This window comes from Pteropus alecto, unplaced genomic scaffold, assembly GCF_000325575.1.
Source record: "Pteropus alecto unplaced genomic scaffold, ASM32557v1 scaffold121, whole genome shotgun sequence".
Taxonomy (NCBI): Eukaryota; Metazoa; Chordata; class Mammalia; order Chiroptera; family Pteropodidae; genus Pteropus; species Pteropus alecto.
Genome location: NW_006434369.1, coordinates 4,774,263 through 4,800,869, shown reverse-complemented (window position 1 = coordinate 4,800,869; position 26,607 = coordinate 4,774,263). Strand labels below are relative to the sequence as shown.

Below are 26,607 nucleotides of genomic sequence, written 5' to 3'. Positions count from 1 at the left end.
TTTAATATGTCAAATGACATCATTATATGATTTGCATTTATTTAAATGAAAGAGATATTGAGCATCCTTCCCTATATCCATTGGTCATTTGTATTTCTTCTCCTGTTAACTGACATAATCTCTTAATAATCAAATTAATAAGATCTAATTTCTTTTTGATCTGGAAGATTAGTGTGATATGAACCTGAAATATTAGAAATTTTTCACTGTTGGTTAAACTCATTCTTTTTGATGGTGTCTTTTGTAATTCAGAAAATAACTTACACCTTGTTTACAGAGACTTTTTAGCATTCCAAGACTATAAGAAATAAAAAATTTTACTCACTTCACATACAGATGCTCCTCAACGTACAATGGGGTTACATGCAGATAAACCCATCTTAAGTTGAAAATATCATTAAGTTGAAAATGAATTTAGTAACACCTAATACACCAAACGTCATAGCTTAGCCCAGCCTACCTTAAACATGTTCAGAACACAATATCCAAGAAACACAGGCAACACAATACACTGTAGAGTATCGGTTGTTTACCCTCGTGATCTCATGCCTGACTAGGAGCTGTGGCTTGTAGCCACTGCCCAGTATCACAAGAGTATCTTACTGCATATCACTAGCTCAGGAAAAGATCAAAATTCAAAGTACAGTTTCTACTGAATGTATACCATTTTTGCACCATAGTAAGGTAAAAAAAAATCATAAATTAAATGATTGTTAGTTAATTTGGGGACTAGCTATACTAAATTCCCAAGAGGCTTTCCTCCTTTTCCCAAATGATATATCTGTATATTTCTGTACCAATACCATAATATTTTAAATGCTACAGCTTTAAAACACATTTAATGACTGTAGAAGTTACTCCAATCTATCCCACATTCCCCTTATTCTTTTTCAAAATTTCTCTATTCATCTTCAGGTGTATTTTCAAGAACTTTAGCATTATTTGTCAAGTTTCCGAGAGACTCTTCCAGTTAGGTTAGAATAACCATGCCCCCAGACTAGCTTTTCTACTGTAAATAACGATAAAACTGGACAAAAATATATAAAGCAATAGCTTTCAGACAACAGAAAATAGCAAAAACAAAGAAACAAACAAACAAAACAAAAAAAACACACCTCACAAAGTGAGCCCCATTACTGCCTATCACTCTGTCAAGGAATATCTCAGACCTGGCACAGAGAGCTGCCGTCCAAGCAAAAGATAGGAGGCAGAAAACAGAATTTAAGGGCACTGGGCAGTAGAAAACTGTGCAGGTAAGGGCCTCCAGAAGTCCACATGGCAGTATCCAGAGAGGGGATGGGCTATATATAAACAGAACAAGACCACCTAAGGTTTACCAAATAGCAGCTATTATAGAGTTGAGAAAACATACTAGAAGATGAGCAGTGCTTTGGAAAAAAGCAGTGCTGAGGATATTGAAGTTCAAAGGCTACTGGAATTTAGTGATCCACAACACCTCCTTAATCCCTGGCATTCAGCTGAGATACCAGAAAAGCTTCCCCTTGGGACTAAGGATCATGTCCCAGAATAACACCTACTGTAGACTCATCCTAAAAAGCCACAGAGGAGACAGACCTTGGAAGCTAAGTCCCATAATTTTAGGTCACTTAAACACCTTGGACTTTCCGCAGATACACATTACCAAAGCATAAATCTAAGTCTATAAAGCTCAAAATGTCCATTCAATAACAACTGCCTGCTAAAATAAGAATCAATAATCTTCAGAGGAAGATAACAGAATCCAGAATCTCTATGTATGTTATTCAAAATGACAATATTTAGTTTAAGAAAATCACTTGATATACTTAAAGAAAGAAAAATGTAATCCACAGTGAGGGAAAAAAGATAATCAACAGAAACTGAATCTTGGTGTTATACTTAATAAAGGCTTTAAAATAGGTATTTAAGTATCTCCGAAGTTCCTAAAAGACCTGTTAAAATTATTTGACTAGGATCGCACTCACTGAGGAATTCATTGAGGGGATGCAAGGAATCTTTCAACATTAGGGAATTGTTAATATAATTGAGCACATTAACAGATTAAATGGAATAGAACATAGAGCCCAGAAATAAACCCTTTCATATATGGTCAAATGATCTTCAGTCAGGGTACCAAGACCACCATTCAATGGGGAAAGAACAGTTTCTCCAACAAATGGTTTTGGAAAAACTGAATATCTATATGCAAAAGAATGAAATTGGACCCTTATCTTACACAATGGACAAAAATTAACTCAAAATGGATTAAAGACCTAAAAACATAAGACCCAAATCTATAAAACTCCTAGAAGAAAACAAAGGGGAATAGCTTCCTAACATTGGTCTTGACAATGTTTCTTGGACACGAAAGGCAACAAAAGAAAAATAGACACAGGGGACTATATCAAACTTAAAAACTTTATGCACTAAAAGACACAATCAACAGGGTGAAAAGGCAACTCATGGAATGGTAGAAAATATCTGCAAATCACACATCTTGATAAGGGGTTAATATCCAGAATATATAAAGAACTCTTACAACTCACAAAACAAAAAAATCAAATAACCTGACTAAAAATTGGGCAAAGGACTTGAACAAACATTTCTTTAAAGCTGATATACAAATGGCCAACAAGCATATGTGAAGATCTCAATATCACTAATCATGAGAAATGTAAATAAAAATCACAATGAGATACTCCTTCATATCCATTAGGACGGTACTATCAGGAAAGTAGAAAATAAATGCTGGCAAGGATGTGGAGAAACTAAAACCCCTGTGCACTGTTGGCAGGAAAAGATGTTCAATATCATTAGTCATATAAAATGGTGCGGCCTCTGTGAAAAACAGTATGGCAGTTCCTCAAAAAATTAAAAATAGAATTACCATAAGACCCAGCAATTCCACTTCTGGGTAAACACCCAAAAGAACTAAAAGCGGGTTTGATTTGTACGACCATGTTCCTAACAGTATTATTCACGATAGCCAGAAAGTAAAAGCAACTTAAGTGTCCACTGACATAGATAAATGAGGCATATATACACAATGGATTATTCAGCCTTTAAAAGAAAGCTTGTAAATTCTGGTACATGCTACAATATGGATGAACCTTAAAGACGTCCTAAGTGAAATAAGCCAGTCACAAAAGGACGAATGCCGTATGAGTTCTCATCAACCCATTCCACTAACCTAGCAGAAAAAGCCTAGACACTCCACAGCTCACCATCATTAACAGTCAACACAAGGAGGAACATGAGCAGAAAACCGCAGACAACAGATATTAAAAGGGCCAAAAATTCTATAACTGTTCTTACTGCACTGTGCTATTTGAAGAATGTACAATACTCTCCAGCTCCAGTTATTACTGAAATAAAAGTTACACGAATAAAATATTTAGTAAACCACATTCAGAACTGTTATATCTGAATTATTTTAAGTTTTCAATAATTTGGCACGTTAAAAGCAGATATGTCTAAGTTGTTTTGAGAATGCATTGTCAAATATAAGTTAAATATTTCACAGAGTAAACATAAACTGTGATGTGTTATATCTAGTGAGATCTATGTTCAACACACTGGGGAGTTGTAGGCGGCACTTTAAGTCACTCGTGTGACTGCAAATAATGAATATTCTGAGAAAGATCGAGGCAGACTGTGAAAAGAGAACTATGTGGAACTTACAAAGTTTAAAATAAGAGCAGGATTCAGACCTAAGACAAGAATGAGGGGGGAAAATGCTACCAAGTTTTTGAAGTTAATATCAAAAAGCTGTTCATAATTTGTTTCTAAATAATAAAGAAAATTAAGAGTGGGAAGGTGGGTGAATAGACTAGAGAAAACAAAATCGACCACCTGCTGGTGGTCTTGGAAGTTGGGTAGTGAGTACAATGGGGGGGTCACTGCACTATCCTCCTTACTTTTGTAAGGAAATTTGGTAGCTTGAAATTTTCCATAATAATTTAAGTTTAGAAGTTACTCATAAAGGTGTGTATAATAACAGGTAACAGAAAAGCTCCCTTATAAACTGAATAATATAATGAATATAATTCAGTTGAAATTGACCTTGGTGACCACTGAATTCCACTATTTCAATAAAAATACAAACACACCAAAACAGAATTTTACAGTTGTAAAATGAGATACTCTCCACTTATCTCATACCTAAATTAAATTCTTCAAGTTAATACTCACAAGTATGCTCATTAGGAGGGAAAGGAGGGTCACTGTGGATATATGTTGGTGCACACTAGAATTTTCTAATCAAAAAAAAAAAAAAAGAAGCTGGGGTCCCATTCGATGTCCAGGAAAACAACATGGAAGCAGTCAGCTCAGGATCTACCAGACAAAACCTCAGGGTGGACACTAATAATGAATTCGAAAGAAATCTTGAAAAGTACAGACATTAAAGCTTCCTAAGTTATTCTAATAAAAATAGGCAAACATTTAAAAACTAAGCCAAAATAAATTTTACTAAGAAAATTTGAGATTTTTCCATTTCTCCAAAATAAGAATCATTCCTTTGAACTTCATCAAAATTTAAAACTCTAAAAAAAAATTAAAAACTTTTATGCTTCAAAGGACACCATCAAGAAAATAAAAAGACAACCCAGAACGGGAAAAAATACTTGCAAATCATATACTAATAAGGGACTTATATCCAGACTAAAGACCTCTTTCAACTCAACTACAAGACAACCCAATTAAAAATGGAAAAAGGGCACCTGTATAACCATTTCTTTAAAGATATAGAAATGGCCAATAAGTGCATAAAAAGATGTTCAGCATCATTAGTCATCAAGGAGATACAAATCAAAACCACAGTGAGATACCACTTCACACCCACTTTGGAGAGCTATAATTAAAAAAAATAAAGAAAGAATGTAAGTATTGACACGGTATAAAGAAACTGGAATCTCTGTACACTGATGGGAAGTTAAGATGATGTAGCCTCTTTGAAAACCAGTTTTTCCTTAAAATATTAAAATTACCATAAGACCCAGCAACTCTACTCCTAGGTATACACCCAAAAGAAAACATACCTACACAAAAACTTACACATGAATATTCATAGCAGCATTATTAGTAATATTTAAAAAGTGGAAATTACCCAATATCCATCAACTGATGAATGAATAAAATGTAGTTTATTCATACCATGGATTACTGCCTAGCAATAAAAAAAGAATGAAGCTTTGATATATGCTATGACTTGAATGAATTTTAAAAACATGCTAAGTGAAATAAGCCAGTTACAAAAGACCATATATTGTATGATTCTATTCATATGAAATGTCCAGTATAGGCAAATCTATAGAGACAGATTAGTAGTTGCTTAGGACTGGAGGGGCAGGTATGGTAGTGACTACTAATGGGTACAGGATTTGGGGGTGGGATGAGAGAGATGATGAAAATATTCTCAAGCTGACTGTGGTGATGGCTGAACAACTCTATAAATATACAAAAACCACTGAACTGTACACTTTAAATGGGTTAGTTTTATGGTATGTGACAGGTATCTCAATAAAACTATAAAAAATATTTAAAGTGAAATGACAGAGTAATATTTCCAAATATGCCATATTCGTGGGTTATATGGAAGGTATTTAATATTTGTAAACCCCATCAAAATGCTGTAAGTAGATCCAAAAAAGTTCAAGCTTTTAAAATGCAGGGTCACTTAATTACAAATTAATGAAATGACCCAATTGAGTTTACTACAACTGAAGTTATACCATACCCAAATCTATATGTTGTGGGAGGCATTACAGTTTCATTTTAAGAGTTAATATTTATACAGTGCTCCCTTAGTGCCAGGACCTAATCTAAGAGTGTCACATGTACTTTTTTCAAAAGTATTTATGAGGATATGAAAGAGAAAACAGATTATCTTTCCCAAAGCCACATGACTAACAATTGCTTGTATGACAATGCAAACCCAAAGTCTAACATCAGATCTTGCACTCTTGAATGATAAAGTACACACCAGCCTCCCTTAATAAACAAAAAGCTGATAAATAAGAAAGATATATAATTTGCATCTGATCATCACACCTTCATCCTATATGGTTTATGTACTTACCCAATTAGATTTACCACAGCCAGATAATATAAAAATATTTAAAATTAAGGCATGAAAACCTATCACTCATAGCAAAATATCCACATTCTGTTTACCTTCTGTATTACTGACTGTTGGCTCAGGAGTGATTCTCCCATCGTGAATATTTGCACTCTCCTCATCAGAATATATCAGATGATCATCTTCTCTATTTTCTGGCCACTGTGGTACCTCTCTTGGGTCTGTTGAGCAGCTACATACATCTTCATTCTTGTTGAAGTATCTCTGTAGCCATCCTGGCACAATATTCTTAACGGATTCTGTAACCCTGCTAAGAATGCCCTGTTGGGGGGTGGGGGAGAAACACATAAATCAGTTTTAGAAATTTATTTTTTCAGTAAGTACCAACATAAAGAAAGCCATATCAAGAAAACCATAACTGTTCCCAACAATGTTTCCTAAAATTCAGTTACTTGAGTTAATGCTGACATAATGGTATTCTTACAAATTCTATAGATATTATAAAATTCCTACTTTCTTTCTTCCATATACATATATCCATGAGCCAATAATTACTCCAAATGGCCATACTGTTCTAATCCTTAAAAAACTCCAATAGGCCATCAAATAAGCAATATAAATTTTAAATTTAGTAATGAGGTATGCACTAAAATGTTATAATCTCAGAGAAAAGGCATCCATTTTTATCCTAGCATATTAAAAGCAGCAATATAAACACTATCTTCAACAGCTCCCTCAAGCAATTATTTTATTGCACATTCTTTTAAAAAGAAAATTTAAACAGACTTTTTTTAAAAGACAGGTAAGAAGATAACCAATCCAACATAATAAACTCAAGAAATAATCTCAGATGTTTTTTGATGGTAAAATTTCATTATACCAAATGTTGCCTGAAAATTTGCAGAATTAATTCTATTACGGTAACTTTTAAAAGGAGAAAAAATGGGGTAAAACCACTCTCGGTATTTACTGCAGCTTTGCTATGTGCCAGGCACTATTCTAAGCAGTTTATAAATATTATTCAATTTAATCCTAACACCTTTACAAAACTGGCATTAACAGTGCCACTTTACAGATAAACAGACAATGAAGTTAAATAGCTTACAAACACAACTACTATGGTATACCCAGGACAGAGTGAAAGCATGGCTGGGGATTGGCAGGACTAGAGTAAAGTTCTAGTACCACCTTCCTGTACTTTAATTTATTCTAGGTATTACCTGATAGGAATTATAATGAAAAACAAATGAAATGTGAAAGCACTTCACAATTTACAAAATATAACAGAAACATACTGATGATTTTATTTCTAATGGAGAGGGGGCGAAGCTAGCTGGAAAAAACTAGGATGAGATAACCGATTATAGGCGACTATTTCCCTTCTAAAGTAGCATTAACAGAATTTCAGAGAAAGAGTAATGGAAGGGAAAAACTGAATTGGCAGGTACAAAAAAACTATCAAGTCAAGGAAGAATACATAAATCAACCATGAAAGCAAACCCAAGACAAAAAGGCCTTGTGAAATCCTGTTAACAAAAATGATGGAAGACACCTCTGATACAGGCACTTGAAGAACATTTTCCTTATTGTTTAAAAAGGTGTAGGTAACAACTGGGAAATACGTAATTATTTTTTCATGTATTCTCTAAACAGAAATTTTAAACAGATCTATGACATAAGCTCTCTAGGGACACATGAAGCCAACAGCCCTAAAATACTCACTACTAAAAAAACACAACTTTACTATCCCAATTTCTATGCCAATGTTACATCGTATTAACTACTTTGGAAAGAAAAATTATATACCTATATCTAGGATTTTAATATTTAACATACATATGTAATACTTATTACTTATTACTTATTTATCCCCTCCCCATATTTCAAAAGACTGGAAAGTGCTTACAAGATATAATTAATATAGTACAAATAAGATGTGAAAAATGTAAGACACATACTTGATATGAAACAATAAATTAGCTAAAGCACTATAACTATAGCAAGAATTTAGTGTAAAATAAGTCCTTTGTGGACTTTCTCTAAGGTGTTTAGACAAAACTGAACAGTCAAAATGGATATAATAAAGTTCATTCTCTAAAGTTCATAAACTTTGCTTGGCGATCTTCTCTTTTCTTAACTAAAATCTAACCAATTTATCTCAGCCCACAGCAGCTTAGTACAAGAAAATTACAATGAGAAAGTAAGAGTTACTAGTGGCACAATGAATGACAGCATGACAGTAAAAACAAATATAGATAATAAAACTGACCTGGAACCGTCAGAAAAAAACAAACATCCCTATATTTTAGTATATCTCTGTAGGGTAAGTGACCCTAAGTCATCAAGAAAAGTTAAATTAAGCTCAGTATACTCAAGTACTAGTGGTACCCAAAGTGTGCTCTCTTTACCAGTAATATCAGCACTTCAGGCCTTCTCCTAGCCCTAATAAAACTCAGGAGGTAGGACTCACCTGTTTTAAAAACGCTAGCAAGTGATTCTGATGTATGCTAAAGTTTGAGAACCACCACTTTAAGAAATTAAGAAATGTGATACATCTAATGACATTACAACACATTTTAGGGAAGCGGTCGCTTTATAAGAGGTGAATAAAATTATGTATACCTAGAAGTATTAAGATTCAGTTATCTGAAAAACATATAATGTGGAGCACTAGTCAGATATTAAAATATATAATAAAATGTTCTAAAATGAGAAAAACAAATCGTCAGTGGATGGCACTGAATACAATGCAGTTTACAGAACTACTTCCCCAGTGTTTCTCAAACTTTAGCCATGAGTTTTATCTGTACTATTATTTAATGATTTTCTACCCAACTCACTTCTCTTAAAAAATTTTAGCTTTTCCTATACAATAAAATCTAACAAATCACAGATTGATGCTGTGCTGGTCTTCACTTGCCCTTTCCTCACTCCATTCTTAATAGGCTGTCCCTCCAAACTGGCTTCTGGAAGGAGTGGCCTATGAAAGATATTAAAGGATGCCAGATATTAGAAGATGGGAGGAAAGAGAAGTCTTTCTTCCTGTGCGCGCTGCTTAAGCGCCCCATTTCCAAAACTATCGCTTCAGCCAGGTGGCTCCCTCCTCTATTCATTACACCATTTCTACCTTTTATCCTTCCAGTCCTAGGGATGGCAGCAGCTTCTGCTATCGCTAGTCTCTGGGCCTCTTACTACCCCATATTTATTCCTTTAACCACCAGTATATCTCTAAGTAGACTCTCTTAAAGGTGTTTCAGTTGAACAATCCAGAGTGAACTGTTTCTTGCTGGGTCCCTAAGGTATTGATATAGCAGGGCTACTTGTCAAATTTTTTTGTCTGCTTAACATGGAAATTAAAAACTGAGTCCTGAGATCAAGAAAAAATAAAATGTTCGAGAGGGGGTGGAAAATGGCATAGATGATAGAGGCTCTGTTCATCCCTCTGGCAACCAAATCAAAGTTGTGACAGAAACAAGGAACAAACAGCAAGGAAAAATCGCCTGGGATCTAGATGAACAAGCCACACAACTAGAGAGAAACCTTAAGAAATCTCTGCAACGGTAGAAGATAGGATGGGGTGAGGACGCGAGGCCGAGCAGCTGAGCGGGACAGAGGCTGCGCAAGCGGCAAGAGCCTCTTAAAGGGGCTGCAACAGCAAGTGGACTTCCGCGGTGACAAACCTGCTCACTCTGAGCACCAGTGCCAGTTAGGCTCCGCGCAGGGTACACCAGGGACTTACAGGGAGACACTGAGTTGTCAGAGTGAGGGCCGCTGTGAGGCTTTCTCCCCAGCACTTCTGCCGTAGGCATCCATTGTTCCTCTGTTGAGCCCTGCCCCCTTGCAGTGCACAGACGTAGCACCACCGTAGCCCAGACATCATCAAACTGGATAACAGAGGTTGATGCGCCCAGAGGATTTCCTGAAACCCCGCCTTCCCCAACTCACGGTCCCACTCAAGCCACATCCAGGTGGATCCTCAGCGAGTCAGGTCCTCCTTGCTGAGCAGTGCCTAGACTCACACTAGAGACAGCAGGCCTTGGTTTCTGGTGTGGCCTTTTGAGGCAACTGTAAGCACAGCATCTGTAGATTGCTTGCTGAATCTTAACAGCTGGCCCCAGAGGGGCACAGGCTAAATTTGGCCTGCAGCTGACCCCCTCTCAGGACTGTGCCACAGGACACCTACTACACAAAGCCATACTAGTTAAGACAGGGAGACTCAGAACTTTGCTTAGTACATAGAAACAGACACAGAAAAGCAGACAAAATGGGAAAACAAAGAAGCAGAAACCATATAAGAGAACAGAGATCCAGAATTAATGGAGTCAAGTAACAGATGCAGAGTTCAAAACACTGGTTATAAAGATGTTCAACGAACTCAAGGGAAAGGTAGATGAATTCAGTGAGAATTTCAACAAAGAGATAGAAAACATAAAAATGGAAATGGAAAGCACCAAAGAGAACCAGGAATGAAGAACACATTATCTGAGAAGTATATCAGATGTAATAAACAAAGTGAATAAAGAGGATCGAATGACCTACATAGAGGATGGGAAAGCCAAGGACACTCAATCATAATGGCAAAAAAAAGAATCAAAGACTACAATAATAATTTAAGGAGCCTATGGGACACTATTAAAGGTAAAAATATCTGTCATTGGGGTACCCGAAAGAAAACAAGATGTTGAACAGCTATTCGAAAAAATAAAGATGGAAAGCTTCTCTAACCTGGTGAAATAGACATAAAACCCCAGGATGCTCAGAGAGTCCCCAAACCCGGAACCCAAAGAGGCCCACACCAACACATATCATAATTAAAATACCAAACGTTAAATACAAAGAGAGAATCTTAAAAGCAGCAAGAGCTAAGCATTTAATTATCTACAAGGGAGCACCCATAAGACTGGCAGCTGATTTCTCAAAGGAACTATGCAGGACAGAAGGGCGTGGCAAAAATATGTGACGTGATTAAAACCCAGGATCTACAATCAGGAATACTTTATCTAGTAGAGCTATCATTTAGAGTTGAAGGACAGATAAAGAGCTTCCCAGACAAAAATAAGCTAAAAGAATTTATCATCACCAAGCCAGTATTACAGGAAATGTTGGAGGGACTACTTTGAGAAGAAGAAAACGTATCAAAAACAGGAATAAAGAATGGTAACAACTACATTCCTATCAACAAGTACTTCAAATGGAAAAGAATTAAGTGCTCCAACCAAGATAGAGTGGCTGAATGGATAAGAAAACAAGACCCCTACATATGCTGCCTACAAGAGATTCACTTCAGATTAAAAGGCACACACAGACTAAAAGGAAAAGGATGGAAAAAGATATTGTCTTGATGGACCTAGAGGGTATTGCATTGAACAAAATGAGTCGGATAAAGACATATATTGCATGAATTCACATACATGCGGAATCTTAAGAACAAAACAACAACATCAAAGTGGAAATAAACTCATAGATACAGAGAATATTTTGAGAGATATTAGATTGGAGGGGGTAGGGGGAAAAAAAGAGGGCAAAGGGATTGAGAAGTGCAGGTGGATGGTTGCAGAGTAGACACGGGGATAGGGAAGGTGGTTAATAATGTCGGAATGACTATGTGGTGGGGGAGGGGTGCTAGATTTGGTGGGGTGACCACTTTGTGAGTTGTGTGTATCTCTGATCAATATGCTGTACAGCTGAGGCTGGTGTGCTGTATGATGCCAACTATAATTGAAAAAAACTCACTGAATTGTACAATGTAAATGCAGGCAACTAATTGTCTATTATATTTCAATAAAGACGGAAAAAAGTCCTTGTATCAGATTCATCTTCTTTATCAATAATAGGACACACGTACCACACTTAAGGCAGCACTCATATTACCCAAGTTACTTCACACTTACAATTCTGTAAAAAAGTACATAAATAGGCCAGAAGAGAGGCTTTTGGTGAATATTTTAGAATCTTATTTAACTTATAGACATAAAGGCAAACATTGCTTTTCTTCATTCAATTCATTCAATCAATTCATTCGCTCAATTCATTCAATAAATCAATGAGACTTATTGGCCGCATACTACACTGTCAGGCACAGAACACCAGCAAGAAACAAGTTCTTGCCCTCTTAGAGCTTATATTCTACATTAAGGAGACAAACGAAGAAACTAGAAAATATAATATTAACACAAAATATGATTTGTGCTATGGATAAAAATAAAGCAAGAAAGCAAAATAGGATAGGCATTTTATATAAGCAAAGACCTGAAAAAAGTGAAGAGTGAGCCATGTAAATTTCTAGCGAAGTATTATAAACTGCGAGAATAAAAAGTGCAAAGACTCAAATATAGGAATATCCTTCGTACATGCTGACCAAGCTTCTGGTAACCTTTTTAATAAACACGAAATCTAATAAACTTTATATAACTATTTAAATCCTTCAAAATTCCCCTTTAATCATGTGTGTGCTCACGTGTATGTGAGAATCTATGTGTAATCTTTTGTTCTGTAGCTTTTGTATCTAGTCACTATAAAAGGACTAAAACAGTGGTCCTCAGAATCTTCAAACCAGCAGCTTTGGTGTCGCCCATGAGCATGTTAGAAATGGAAATTTGTTTGTTTTTAAAAGCTCTTGAGACGATTCTTACGCAAATTAAAGATTGAGAACTATGTACTAAAATCCTCTAAAAATTCAGTGAATATTACCCCAGTAAACGCCATAGCAAACATAACTACGACAAAGTTTTACCTAAAAGACCACACTATTTCCATGATTATCTCATAATCTTTCAAATACATCATATCATTACACCAATTTTTATACCTACTCCATAATACCAACTCAAAATCAAACCAGAAGTAAACATAAAGTCTATCTTTGAAACTATTTCATTTCTGGTTTTAAAGATTTAATATACATAGTAAATAACCAACTACCAGATATTGGAAGTTCTAAAAACAGGAAAAAGAAATGACTATGCACAAAATTGGGTAGACTATAAAGAGGTAAGGGACCCTGTCTATCAAATAAATATGGAGAAGTACTCCCCTGCCTGGCAATTTTTTGAGAGTTTTAAAGTACCAAAGATAGACTTCAGCCACTAATGGAAAACTGAGAGAAGGGAGCTAGAAAATGGGAAAAATAGTTTTAATATGGAAAAAAAGGTTCCTTTGACACGACTATCAAAGAGATAAATACTCAAGTCCCACTTTACCAGACTGGCTTCCTCCCTACTTTCAGAGGCTTCAGTGGAAGGCATAACTGCATAACTGCCATAACTTGATATAAGTTTTCCTACAAAAAATCTTCTCTGAAGACTCCAAGTCTGTGACAGTCACTCCCTTGCATGAACCAAAGGTGCCTTGTACTTCCTACATGATGGCAATTTGTCAAACAGAATGGTAATTTACAGTTTGTCCATCACCTCCACTACAGCATCAGCTCTATAAGGGTAGACACCAAGTGTGCATATTGTACAGATTAGTTGGTGCATGGTTTTATCTACAATCGCACTGCTTAACCAACCTCTTATTTCCAATGTGAATATTCCATCACACATTTCTAAAAAGGACATCAGTAATTTTAGAATTTAAAAATAATACATTTGCTTGGGGAAATAGTTTCACCTTAAACAAATATTATTTTTGTTGCTACACTAAAACATTTCCCCCCCCCAAAAATGTGAAGCTATCCAAGAGTACGGAGAAACTGAACCATCCTCTAGAATGATAAATACAAAAAGCCAAAAAAATGGCGAGAAGCAGAAAGGTAACCCAAAAAAGCAAAATTAATGAAGGACTTAGAAAAATCAACAAATGGGGTATTAACATTTTTAAAACACTCCTTGTAACCCCAACTAGATAAACGTAGGTAATGAAATTAAATTCAAGGATTAAAGGAGTGAATCTTGAAACTCGGACTGGTCAAGCTGATTGGGTCCATGTCAAAAAAGTCACTGAGATTTAGAATACTCAATTTGGGGGCCAGAAGTAAATTCAATTCAATACTACACACATATTAAGCGTATGGAATGTATAAGGTGCTGTGAATATATTACTTTCCAAATTACATTTAACCTGAGTTCAAGAATTAAAGAAAAAAGGCTGAGGTGAGGAAAGGTTCTTCTATACTCCTAACTCATATGTAACGAAAAAGATATTCTTTTCCCTTACATGTTTTCACCAATTGGTAACCTCAGAAAAACCAGAGACATTCCTTCTATATGACCAACTCCTTTCTTATTACTATGATATTGCCTTCCTTTTTCTATAGAGTTCTCTATTCCTATTAGTTTTCTTGACTTGAGTTCTGTTTAACTCTCTTCTTCACATTATCCTCTATTAAAAAGTAGTAATCAAATTATAAAATCTCCTTTCTCAAATAACTTCACTGGATCTCTAACTATATATATGTGTGTATATACATATATATGTAAAATATAATCCATCTTCAGTTTTAAGGTTGTGGAGCCTCATTCCCTCAGAATATACAGCTGTTTTTGATTTCTATCTGCTCTTTCAGCTGCCTTTATTTCATTGAGGCCTGTCACTGACCTTTAGTTTTCTTTCAGGGTTCTGTGCATATTCTCCTTACTTAACTCTCATGTTACCAGGTACTCCTTTCTAAACTTTTTAAGTCTTATTTCACAGTCTGTCTAATCAGTGTTCCCCCTTACTCTCTCCAAGCCCAAGTAAAGAAGAATAAGAGCTAAGAACCCAAGACTTCATGTGAGACTTAAATACCCAATTATAAAAATGCTAAACAGTAAAAACCTAGATGCCATTCTAACCTTTCGGTTACCTCAAGTTTTTTAATATATCCATCCTAACATTACTATTTTAATAATGCATCTCTATTATGACTTTAACACTCAATTATTTCCATGAGGGGGAAAAAAGTAATAAAGTATTCAAATTCTAATGCAGTTATATTGAATCTAGTTTCAATAATCTGAATTTAACCTACAAATCTAAGCTATTAGTTGTCATATTTGACAACCCACAGATAGGCAGTCAGCAGCCAAGCTTTCTCTATCTAACCAGTCTAAATCCCTCTAGCTACTTAAAATCCACCTTTTGTTTCTCTTCTCAATTTCAAGAGATTGAGCCAAAAAAACATGAGCAAAAAAATTCTGGCTAAAAAATTAAAAACTATAATTGGCCACAAATTTCTACTTCCTTCCAAGCAAACTCTGTCACTAATGCATTAAGGAGAAACATGACCTGGCTTAGCCTCCTGTTTTTAGTTTTCTATATTATAGAGGTGGTATTAATAGATAATTAACAGTAATCAAACAACAAGGGCAAAAAAATAATCCCCACAAGACCTTCAAGCTAACAATAGGAGACCCAATATAAATATTGTCCAATGCAGTTTAACCCAAAGTCACCTATACAATACTGCCACTTTTCTTAACACAATGCTTAAAAACTGAATGTAAGAGTTGATTTCTTAAATCATTCTCTGAAAAAGATAAGTGAAATCAAGCAAACTGGAATATCTATAGACAGAAAAGGCATTGCACTATCCTGTTTCCTGACAGAAAACACAGTAAATTGTATCTGGTGGCGAGACTAAATTGGGCTTCCCAACACAGAAGAATCTTTTTAAAATATATTACAACCATGACCATCAGCTAAGTAGCTACGAATAAAACATTTCTGAAAAACAATGTCATTAAATCTTTCCAATAATATTCTGTGCCTAATGAAAATGGTTTTAATTAGTGACATAAAACCAGTCTTCATTTTACTTAAAACTAATAGATAACTGCCTCATCAGGGAATTTTCCAGGAAATGGAGATAACACCTGAGCTTTTTTGTCACTTATTAGAAAAATTAGTAAATAAATTGATAAAATATCACACACAAGGGCCTCTCCTCACAAACAAAAAAAAACTACATTGCTTGAAACAATACTTGGATTTATTATCCTATATATTTAAATGACTGGTATTTCTATAAGGAAAATATATTACAAGTACCTAAACTAGTAATAACTTAAGGGTTCGCCTCATCACTCAGCAAAGAAGTCCTTAAATCCAATATGAGCCTATAAAAGATTGAACTTGGGTATATAAAGGAAAAATCTTCTATAAAGAGGCAGCAAAATCCAGAAACAAAGTATTTAAATCAAAAGGTTCTATTTAATCACAATTTCAAATGAGTCCTTCCTTTACATGCCAGGCACTGTTCTAAGGGCTTTACTTATCTCATTTAACCCTCACAACAATTTCCACTTTACAGATGAGAAAATTAAGCAAAGAATTTAAATAACTTGTATTTATTTACAAGTTTATTACAAGTTCTGGCAGAGTAAGGACTCCAACCCAAATGCTGTGACTCCATTACAGTACATTTTTTCCTATCAACTATTTCCATGGATAGAATTAAACAGCTAGGATAAAGCAAATAAAGATAAAATAAAAATCAAAACTACTTAGTGACTCCTGGAATGAGTTAAGTATTCAACCTCTAAATATCCCTCCTTCTCAAAACTGAGAATACTATTTAGTCATCAGATACCAAGCAGGACAAACTTATTTGGAACAAAGTATCATATAGAAGGTACCAAAACAACAACAACAACAAAACCACAGTATCATATAAAGCAAGGTTAGGAAAACCATGGCCTATGGGCCAAATTCAGCCCTTGGCCTGCTTTTATACAGGCCTCAAGTTAAGAATGATTTTTACATTTTCTAAAGGGTTGTAAAAACAAAACAAAGATTTGCAGGAACAAATCTAAAATATTTACTATCTGGCCCTTTACAGAAAAAGTTTACAGACTCCTGATCTAAGCTCCTGCACATATAAAGGGGTTTCCTCCCCCTCTTTTTGAAATAGCTAAATGCAAGAACTGACTTGTAAGACAAACTACATCTAAGAAGATAAAATGAATGGATTCCCTTAGCTCCAAACCAGAAGATAAAACCTCTGAAGCACATCCCCCCAAAAAAGGGCAAAAATAAGTAGTTCCCTCTCACCAGGAGGTGGCAGTAGATTCTTCCAGAGGCAAGGTTCTGGTTTGCCCATGGGCTCAAGTTTTTTGTGGTGGCTACTAAGAAAAGCAGCTTGACCTCTCCAGAGCTGATTTTCTGGGCCTGACAATCTGCACAAAAAGGAAATCGGAAAGGAGACTGAACAGGTGACAAGAACTAACCACATCCTCTTTGGTGACCTGTTCACTCCCAACTAGAAAAATGACAGCATTTCCTAAATGCATGTGTGCTAAAAATTAGGGGGCAGGAGAGAAGGCAAGTTAAAACCATCAACTTACATTATTCGGGGATGTTCTTCATTTTTGCTTCTACAATTCTTAAGTTACTACCCTTCAGTTAGTTGAGTAAGACAATGGATTTCTGTCTCCACAACTTCAAGCAAGATGGCATTTTAAAGACCAGAAGTTAAAAGGAAAAAATGTAAAATTTAGATATCTCAGCAGAGCTAATCCAGAAGTCAAAACAGGAAATTACAAGTCAGCTGAACACATGCAAAAGTCACAGGTACTGCATGACTACACAAGCCAGTTGGCCTGACAGGCAATGGCAAACATCCATTAATGAACAGTGCCGGACCTCTCATTCTTATTCCAGCCCTCTACTTCACAACCAAAAACTTCGTTTTTGCCCAGAACCCCTTGAACACTTAATCAAATAACATTAGTATAAAATATGCCATGTCATGAAGTTGCTTGCTGTTCATGATGACTCAGCAGCTGCTGCAAAACAGAGGTGACAGCCTAGGGTAGTGGATAGCAAGCTTGCAGTCAGTCTCCAAAAGTACACAAAGGTTGCAGTAAGGAGTAGAGAAAGTCCATATTTTAAGATTTAAAAGTTGATAATATTAAATAGAGTATTCTTTTGTGTATTCCTAGATACTTTCTCTTTGGTATTTTCTGCCAATATTAAGTAACACCTACAGTGTTGATCAAGAAATTCCTGAACATCTTAAACCCAATTCAAAAGCTAAAAATGTGTTTTCTTTTTCAATTAAATAGTTGAAGCATGAAGCTGAAAGTACTTTAGATAAGGAAATGATAAATTATCAAGCTCTAAAACAAAACTACACAATCTAAAACCATATCGGCTATAAGACAATTTGGACCATACGTGTTATTTTGTCAAGGCATCATCTCCCCAAATTTAGATTTTTATCTAAGTACATTTAAAAATAAGCTATGATTATAACTTTTGCCACCTGGAATATATTACCCCTTTCTAAACTGTCCAGACCATCCAATGATCTGTATTTAAAACATTTCATTTTTTATGTAACTTTCTGTCAAGATCTAAGAAAGCACTCATTTATTCTTCAGGAGAAACAGAAAGCATGTGTGTCTAACTTCCACTCTACAAAAGGATTACGGTAAATGGCCAGACTTGTGACTTGAATTCTAATCTTAAATCTGCCTGCAAGTACCTTCTTTCCTCACAAAGAAATCTGAAAACCAAGCTCTTTATAATATATTTGGGGAAACCTGGTGGGAGGCAATAGTAATGCCAAGACTTGTAATCATTAATAAAGAGCTATTTAACATTATAAAACACAATTTTTACTATTTAAAATTTTCCACAATCTTTACTTTCAAAAAAATTTTTATGATACAATTTAACACCAGTAAACATGTTGAAGTGTTCAATATTCATCATCATCCAGAATAAAGCAATCTATAAGTCTACCTTTAAGAGTATGCAACAAGTTATCAGACCCTTTTGCTATAATTTTGTTTTTTAAAAAGTTTAAGGCACACATACTCCTCACCTTAGTACCATGTTGACGTTTTGACTTTTAATAACACAAGTTAACATTTTTCTACTCAATCCCCATAACATTTAAAAATGGAATTTTCTCTGAATCAAATGTCTTATCATTTAGAATTAGGATAAACTCCTTTTCATAATTTCAAACGCCCATGAGTGTACAAGGTGGTTAAATTATAAGACCACCAACATTCCTGGAGTGTCAAAAGTACCTAAACTTCTTGAATACGCCCTATATTAAAATATTTTATGCATGAGATCAGAAGTGGCGTCCTGTGCATAATGGCCAATTCTAATTCCAAAATAAGGCAGATGGGAAGGGGAAGAGTCTCGCAGAGAAAGGACGTATGGGTGGAGAGGGACTTTCAAAATGCCCCAAAGCCACGGTAACTGTAACCCGGTTAAGAAAAAAAAAAATCTAAGCCAGTGCTCTCAGATTGGAGAGGGACATGGGCAGGAGAGAGGAAAAATTACTAGGCTGAGACTAGGTTACTCCATTTTCTGGGAAACAGGGCCCCCACCAACCCCCACTGCCCCAAGGCAGAGTCCTCACGGCAGCCTCTTCCACATACACACCCCGAAACGCGGGAGACTAGAAAACAACAATCGTAGGGGCTTCCAGTCACATCTTTTTCCTTTCTCTCTCAAGAGGACATGAGTAATACCCTCAAACCCCCAATCCCCGCCAAAAACGAAAGAAACGCGCGCATCGTGGGCCTAGAATTTCTGTTCCCGCCCTGCGCGGGTTGGGGGAAGCCCCAGGCCGGGAGGGCTGGGAAGAGGCGGCCCGAACCACACGTGCGTGCTGCAAAATCGGCCTGTCTCAGCCCACTTCCCGTAGCCACCCCAGCGGCCTCAGCTCCCGCCGCCTCGCCCGGGCCTTTCCTCAGGCCCTCCCCGGCCCTCCCGACCCCTCCACGTGGGGCGCCAGGGTTCCTCACCGCCAGTTCCCTCCCACTGAGTTCCCGACACGCTAAACCACCAGGGAGTAGGGGTCCCGTACCTGGTGCTTTTGTCGCCCCTGCTGGTAAGGCTTAATTGGCCCCTGGTGGCAACGCCGCGTCCGGATCTTGCCGCCACCGCCCCCTCCGATTCCTCCGGCTCCCGAGGCCATGGCGGAGCCTCCGCAGCTTCCCGCTCCGGGGCGGGTAAGGGGGCGGGAGAGGCAGAGGCGGCCGCCTTAGAGACCCCTACCCCGCCCAGCCCCAGCCCAAAAGTCCGTCCGCGCTAACCACAGTGTGGGTCACAGGCACACCAGGAACCGCGAGGCTGCGAACAGAGTGAAGACAAAATGCGCGCTGGCAGCAAGGAAAGCGGTGGTGGCGACAGAGGCCGAGTAGCTGGCTCCGCTCCGGTGGCCTCTCGCAGACCACCTCCTCTGTGTATGTCACGGTCTCTATGGAGATCTGCCGCAGAGGACAGCGCGAGCGGCTCCTCTCGCCGCTTAGGCCTAACTCGACCGCTGGCTGAGGGGGTTTCTTCTTCCGTCGCCTGAGCCGTGGCTGCCGCAGTTGAAGCCGCCGGCGCCGCCCGCCTACCCCTCCCCTCTGCGCACAGCGCCCGCCCCGGCGTAGTCGTCGTCCCTGCAGTCGCCGCCGCTGTTGCGCGTATTGCTGCTGCTAAGGCCGCCGCCGCAGTTGCGAGCCAGAACACCGTCAGTCGTCAGCGCGCAATACGCTTGCATCATAACTCTGCGACCAGGTGATTGGTGAGGAAGAAGGGCTGGTTGAGCCCGCGCTCCCAGCCGCGAAGCACGCTGGAAAACGTAGTTCAGAGGAAAAAAGCGACTACCCGGAAAGGAAGACGCGGAAGGAGATTCGCGGACTGCCGCAGAGGCACAAAATCAGGGGCTCCGTTCCTTTTACTGCTCTTGGCTGGCTGTAAACTTAGACTTTTAAAAAGGCATTTAACGTAGAAAGCAGTAACCTTCCTATTAACATAAAAGCGGTATCCTCCTTCCCACTCTACTTCCATTTGATTGGTAAAGTGACCAGAAAGTAAACAGTAAAATCGAAGACAGCAGCTAATAATAACATCTGATAAAAAAAAATAAGGGGAAAAAAGGTTGAAAAAACAATGTCCATGATCTTTAAGCCTAAAACAGAATTAGGAAATATATACAGTTTCATTAATGTTCCATTAAACATATAAGGGCCTTGTTATCAAACACGAGGATTGGAATTTTGGCTCTGCCACTCTAGCTTGACCTTCGATAAGTCAAAACCTGAGCCTTGGCTTCCTCTATGAAATGGGAACTTTAAAATCCACCTTAAGGAGTTGTTGTGATCATGTATGTAGAGGACTTGGTATGTTTCCTGGTATACAAGAAATGGGATAAATGGACACAATTATTACCTACAAAAGTCAACTCACGTTGGAGGTAAGTGATATATTACCAGCAATAAAACTATATAGATATTAACTCCAAATATAAGACACTGTATTTAGGAAAGTGAATAAATGGACTAGGCTCAAAGCCTAAATCCACAAAATGTAGAGATTGTAGGAGGTGACGGTTAGAAAGGTCTTGGTGACCACGCGATCCAGCCGTTATTCAACAGAGAAGGCAGGACTCCAGAGAATTCATAAGGCACTTTTGTTCGACCAAGCTGGGCAGTCAAACCCAGGACCAAAACCTAACTTCTATAAGATCCGAGACAGAAAAAAGAAAATAATAATAATAATAAGGGAGAAAAATCTGTGAGAAAAAAAAAAAAAAACATAGGCTTTATATTCCATTTCAGAAAATTGACTTCAAAGCTTATAAATAGCTTTGGAGTCAAATAGACAATTTCAAATCTATCACTTACTAGCTGTGTAGCCTTGGGGAAGTTACTGATCCTCTTTCTAAGCTTCAGTTTCCTCATCTGCAAATAGAGTGAATATTAACCTCAACAGGGCAGTGGTTCTGACGAAAGGAATAATGTATATATAGCACATAATAACTGATTAGATAGAAAAGGCAGCTAGTATCATCCAGCTATCAGATACAAATAAATTAACTCCAAGACTTTTATACCATCTCCATCACCAAACTGCATTTAAATCACTATATAAATCATACAAGTCAAATTGTCAAACCAAACTTACAGTATCTTGGAATTAGTAATACCTTTCACACCTAAGGAATTATGCTGTAACAGGCATAGGTTTACAGAGCAAACAGCTTTCAGTGGCATCTCTGACCATAACCACCAAGTCTATAAAAAGTTGCCAAATATGATAGGTAAAATTAATCTACTTACTCTTCTGCTTCCTTGTTCTATCTAGCTTCATGCCCCCCTCCACCACCTCCCCATGAGACTCTCCAGGTGTACATTCTCTTCCCTCTGAAGCATCTCATCCTTCTTAACTATAATTGTTTCTCTTTCACAATTCTTAGCAAAGTATTTGACAAGTAAAGTAATTCTTAATAAGTTAACTCACAGGGAAGATCTCTTACCTGAATCTTTAACTGGGCTACATATATACGAGATTGAACTATAGCCACATCCCATTTTCCCTTTCACCCTACCTGATGCAGAATTTCCAGCACAGCAGAGTTTACTGCCTGGGATTCAAGAAATCATCCCATTCTTGGAGGCTGTAAATTGATGTGTAGGACAGCCTTCACTTCATATCCAAGCTTTGAAAAGAAGGGACATGCAAAAGAGCTGGGCCAAACAAGACAAAACTTCAGAATAGAAAATTGGTAGGAGTTGGTGGGATGTGGAAAAATCCACATCCCCCTTTAGCCTTGATCTCAATTGTTTACCCCACTTTACAGTAACTTTTTTGAAATAAAACAATATTCGGGGGAAAAAATAATACATTAGTCCCACATTCATGTCAACGAGTTTTTTGAAAATTTATCAGGCTTGACAGCAGAGAAGGAATATGAGGCAAGAATAAATCTGCATTCAAAACTTCCCACTGCCTAATTTTACCCTGAAATAGTATTCATCCTCACTGTGAGATGCCATAACTTCTTGTGCATAGTTTGGGGTTCTAAAATGATATCATTTCTATGCTGAAATTCAGTTTCGAGTTACAAATCATCAAACCTAGAGTTCCTTGCACATCTCTCATACAGAACTCACTCTTCAGTTAGGAATCACTAGTAGTAGAATGGGTTATAATAAGTTAAATATCAAATGGCGTGGAACAGTAATGGGGACTCTTGAAATTCTTCCAGTCATATTAGGAGGTATCACTTTTTTTGTTGTTTGTTTTTGTTCGTTTGTTTGTTTTTTGAGGAAGGGAATAATTATTTAGTGTTTATAATTGAGTAATTTCTATAAATGATGAAATTTAATCCCTAAATTAAATTAAACCCAACAAGATTCTGTAATTCACAGAATTGGAAGCTACCATTTGTAAATTTTGTATCATGAACTAGCTATCTTTTTATTCGTCCTTTGCTTTTTATTATTAATTTCTATTCCCATCAGTCTTTAGGCCTACACAAAATTGAAATAGCTCTGAGAAGTGATCTTATGTTTTGGGTTATTTCATTGGGTATATTTCAATAGAAACTCCTTTCTCTTCCATTAGTTTTTAATCTCCAAGAAGATGAGGAATTTTTCCCACTGCTATATCTTGAACACAAAAACAATGTTGACACACAGCAGTCTTGCTGTATGTACTATAGCTCATGTCCCCAATATCCAGTTACTACCAATGCCAACTGTTTCTATTGTATTATAATAAATAATACAATGATTAATACAGCTAAACTTTTTTACATAACCTTTCCTAGCTTGCATGTATTTGTTTTCTAATACTGCATGACAAATTAGTGTTTCTTAAATTCATTTATTTCTTCATAATAAAGCATTCATGAGCAGCATAAACAAATTCCTGTGATAATGTTATATAGAGATTCTCACATAATCCTAACAGTTCTGAGAGGAATTATCCTCATTTTATAAATGAGGAAACTCCACATTTAAGGGCACTGAGGGGATAAAAAGTAATAATTAAAAAAATTATTTTTTAAAATAATGGTAGATTAAATATTTGAAATTTCTCCTTCCTTACTCCAAAGCCCATGCTCTTTTTTAGCCAAATTAGAAGCCTACCTACCACTCAAAGCATTTTCCTTCAAAAAGATGTTTTTTCCAATTCAATGGAGAGCTCTATACTTTAGAAATCTCTCTCTTTGATGGCCTCCACACTGACTAAAATGTTTAGGTTTCAGTCTGTCTTATTGCATAGTGAGAAAGGACATTTTCCCACTGTATGGTGTCATAGCTATTGGAAAGACCAGACTCAAAGAGGTGGCTTCGGATTACCTGGGAATGCAAGGATCCCCATCATGGCATGGGGATGTGAGGTTATGATGTAAGATGGAAATGAAGAGTACATCAGCAGTGGTATTTGGGTAGAAGGGTTATTGTACACTTGGCCTCCAAGTCTCAGAGAGAAGCCATGTTAACAATATCAATAGAATTCTATCTATATCATAGAAACAAAAGAATACTATGAAGGATAAAGAGAAAAAACTAACAGCAATTCATATTCAGACCAAGTGGCAAAACATGACACAAAACACAGGACAGGAATTCCTTCCCAATAATAACCAAGTTGAAAACAAAGATTAGCCCAACTTCTCTTTACTTAAGTAAACCTGGACCCAGTTTTTCAGCCGTAATAGATAATGTGTTGGGAGAGATTTCAATTTATGAAAAGCCTATTACTCCTAGAGTCCCTGTCCTCCATGAGACTTTTTTATTTTTCCCCATATAATATGGTAACCATTTGCCAATTATAAATTAGCAAATAGAGAGACTGATGACCCTTCTCTAAGAGATAAAGAATAGTCACTAATTACAAATAAAACACAATTTAGTCTAAGCCCAACCTGGATTGAAAAACAGCCTTTATCTAGTCTTCAAAAGACAAGACAATCTTGGCCAAAGGAGTATTTAAAGATGACAATTACAAGAAGTTAGAAAATTATGTATTTATTTTACCCTACCAACATAAAATGAGTCATCTGCTATGATATCTATTGAAGCAAATTATTATTTTATTGAGTGTAGTTTTAGATCTCCATGATCTTCCACACACATTTTTCATGTGACAGTTATTACCAAGCATTTCATTAGATAGACACATAAGGTGAAACTAGTGAGGTTTTTAAAATCATTATATTATAAACTTCAATATCAACAGGAAAAATGCAAAGTTGGGTTAAGATTCTAGAAAGTTTTTTTGTGTTTATATTTTAGGGGAAGTGGAGATATAGCCTTAGGAAGATATTTAAAGATGTACATTATTATATGCTCATTAATTTACTGTGTTCTGTCTTTTGGGAATAAAGTAATACTTAAGACTAAATGAATTAACTAAAAATAAAATTTTAATTAACTACATATATCACTTAATTCCAACATGCCATATAAGATTTTTTCTTTTCCTGACTACATGTCAATGTATACTAGCCATTGGCATATATGTATTTATGTAATTTCATTATAGTTTAAGACATTTTAAACTCATCAATTCTAAATGGAAATTCAGTTTTATTGGATCAATAACCAATTTCAGGAAGACCAGTCCCAGCCTAACATTAAAATGGTTCATGAGTCAACTAGGATTAAATATTTTGGCCTATATGCCAAATATAAACTAGGGTAAACAAATGAGATCGAGGCAAAAGGAGGATTAGGATATTTGTAAACATATTATAAACATAATTAAATATTTTAAAAAATAATTGAGAACTTACTATGTGTTAGTTTCTAATCTGAGCATTTAGTGTATGTCAGTATACAGTACAATAAAACAACCTCTGTCCACATAGTACATTATATTTTACTCTTTTACTGAATTATCTTAAAGTTTACTATATTATGCTCTATTAACTACTTAACACTGATAATTCACCCCCCAAATTCTACACATGCTATTGCATTCATCCCATACAATAAATTATTGGCCTAGTTTAGTTTTCTTAATATAACTCAGTTACATAAGAAAATTGGACTTATTAAGGTTGCAAGCTATGTAAAACTAAACGTTTGCAAAACTTAATTTGCTTACACTTAGTACCAAGCTTTTTTTTTATTTTAAAAGCACTTGTAGAGAATTTTCAAATTTATCAGACCCTAGTTTATTGAGACTTTTCATTTCAAGAGCATTTCACTAATTAACATATTAACAACCCTAAAGTACATATCACTCTGCTACCACCATCACCAGAAAGGCACAACCTACCTAACTTAAAAGGTCTTTGAGCCCCTTGCTACTCACAGACTAGCGGCACAGTCTCTGGGATCTTGTTAGAATAAAAGATCTCTGCCTATTTCAGGCCTACTCAATCAGAATCTACATTTTAACAAGATTGCCAGGTGACTCGCATGAACGTGACATTTGAGAAGCAGCGTTTTAAAAATTAACCATGTTGGCAGAATTTATAAAGCATATATAAAATTTTAAAAGTCTGAAACTAAACAGTAGTTATGAAATATATTTGAGCACAGATATTTAAAGAATTAAATATCTAATTCCCAGATATTCTTCTTTATTTGTACAAGTTTTATTTGAACAGAACTAACTCATGAGAAACAAAATGCATGGATATAGAGTAAACCATCTCATATTCTGCAATGAACAGAGAGAAATTCTGAAAAGAAATATCAAACTACTACCTTAGAATTGCTATGACGTTTTTCAAAACACTCACAAAATCATTTTTAAGGTAGCAAAACAAGCAAGAACTCTAAGAGGAAATATTCTTATTACTGGGTTAGCATCTAATATCTAAAATGCTAGATAAGAAGTCAGGGAACTTGGAGTAAAATCTATAGATTTCACAT

At 36.4% G+C, this 26,607-nt stretch overlaps 1 protein-coding gene across 2 annotated transcripts in view; it reads right to left on the bottom strand.

The window, feature by feature from the left end:
* NUP153 (nucleoporin 153) overlaps window positions 1-20,439 on the bottom strand; it is a 64,945-nt gene extending 44,506 nt beyond the window's left edge. For both annotated transcript variants that reach the window (XM_006909241.3, XM_006909240.3), the window contains exons 1-2: window positions 19,809-20,439; window positions 6,154-6,379 (exon numbers count right to left, since the gene is read on the bottom strand). In XM_006909241.3, the coding sequence (XP_006909303.1) occupies window positions 6,154-6,379; window positions 19,809-19,919 (337 nt within the window). In that variant the 5' untranslated portion in view covers window positions 19,920-20,439. The remainder of the gene's footprint in view (window positions 1-6,153; window positions 6,380-19,808) is intronic.
* Between the last annotated feature and the right edge of the window lie 6,168 nt (window positions 20,440-26,607).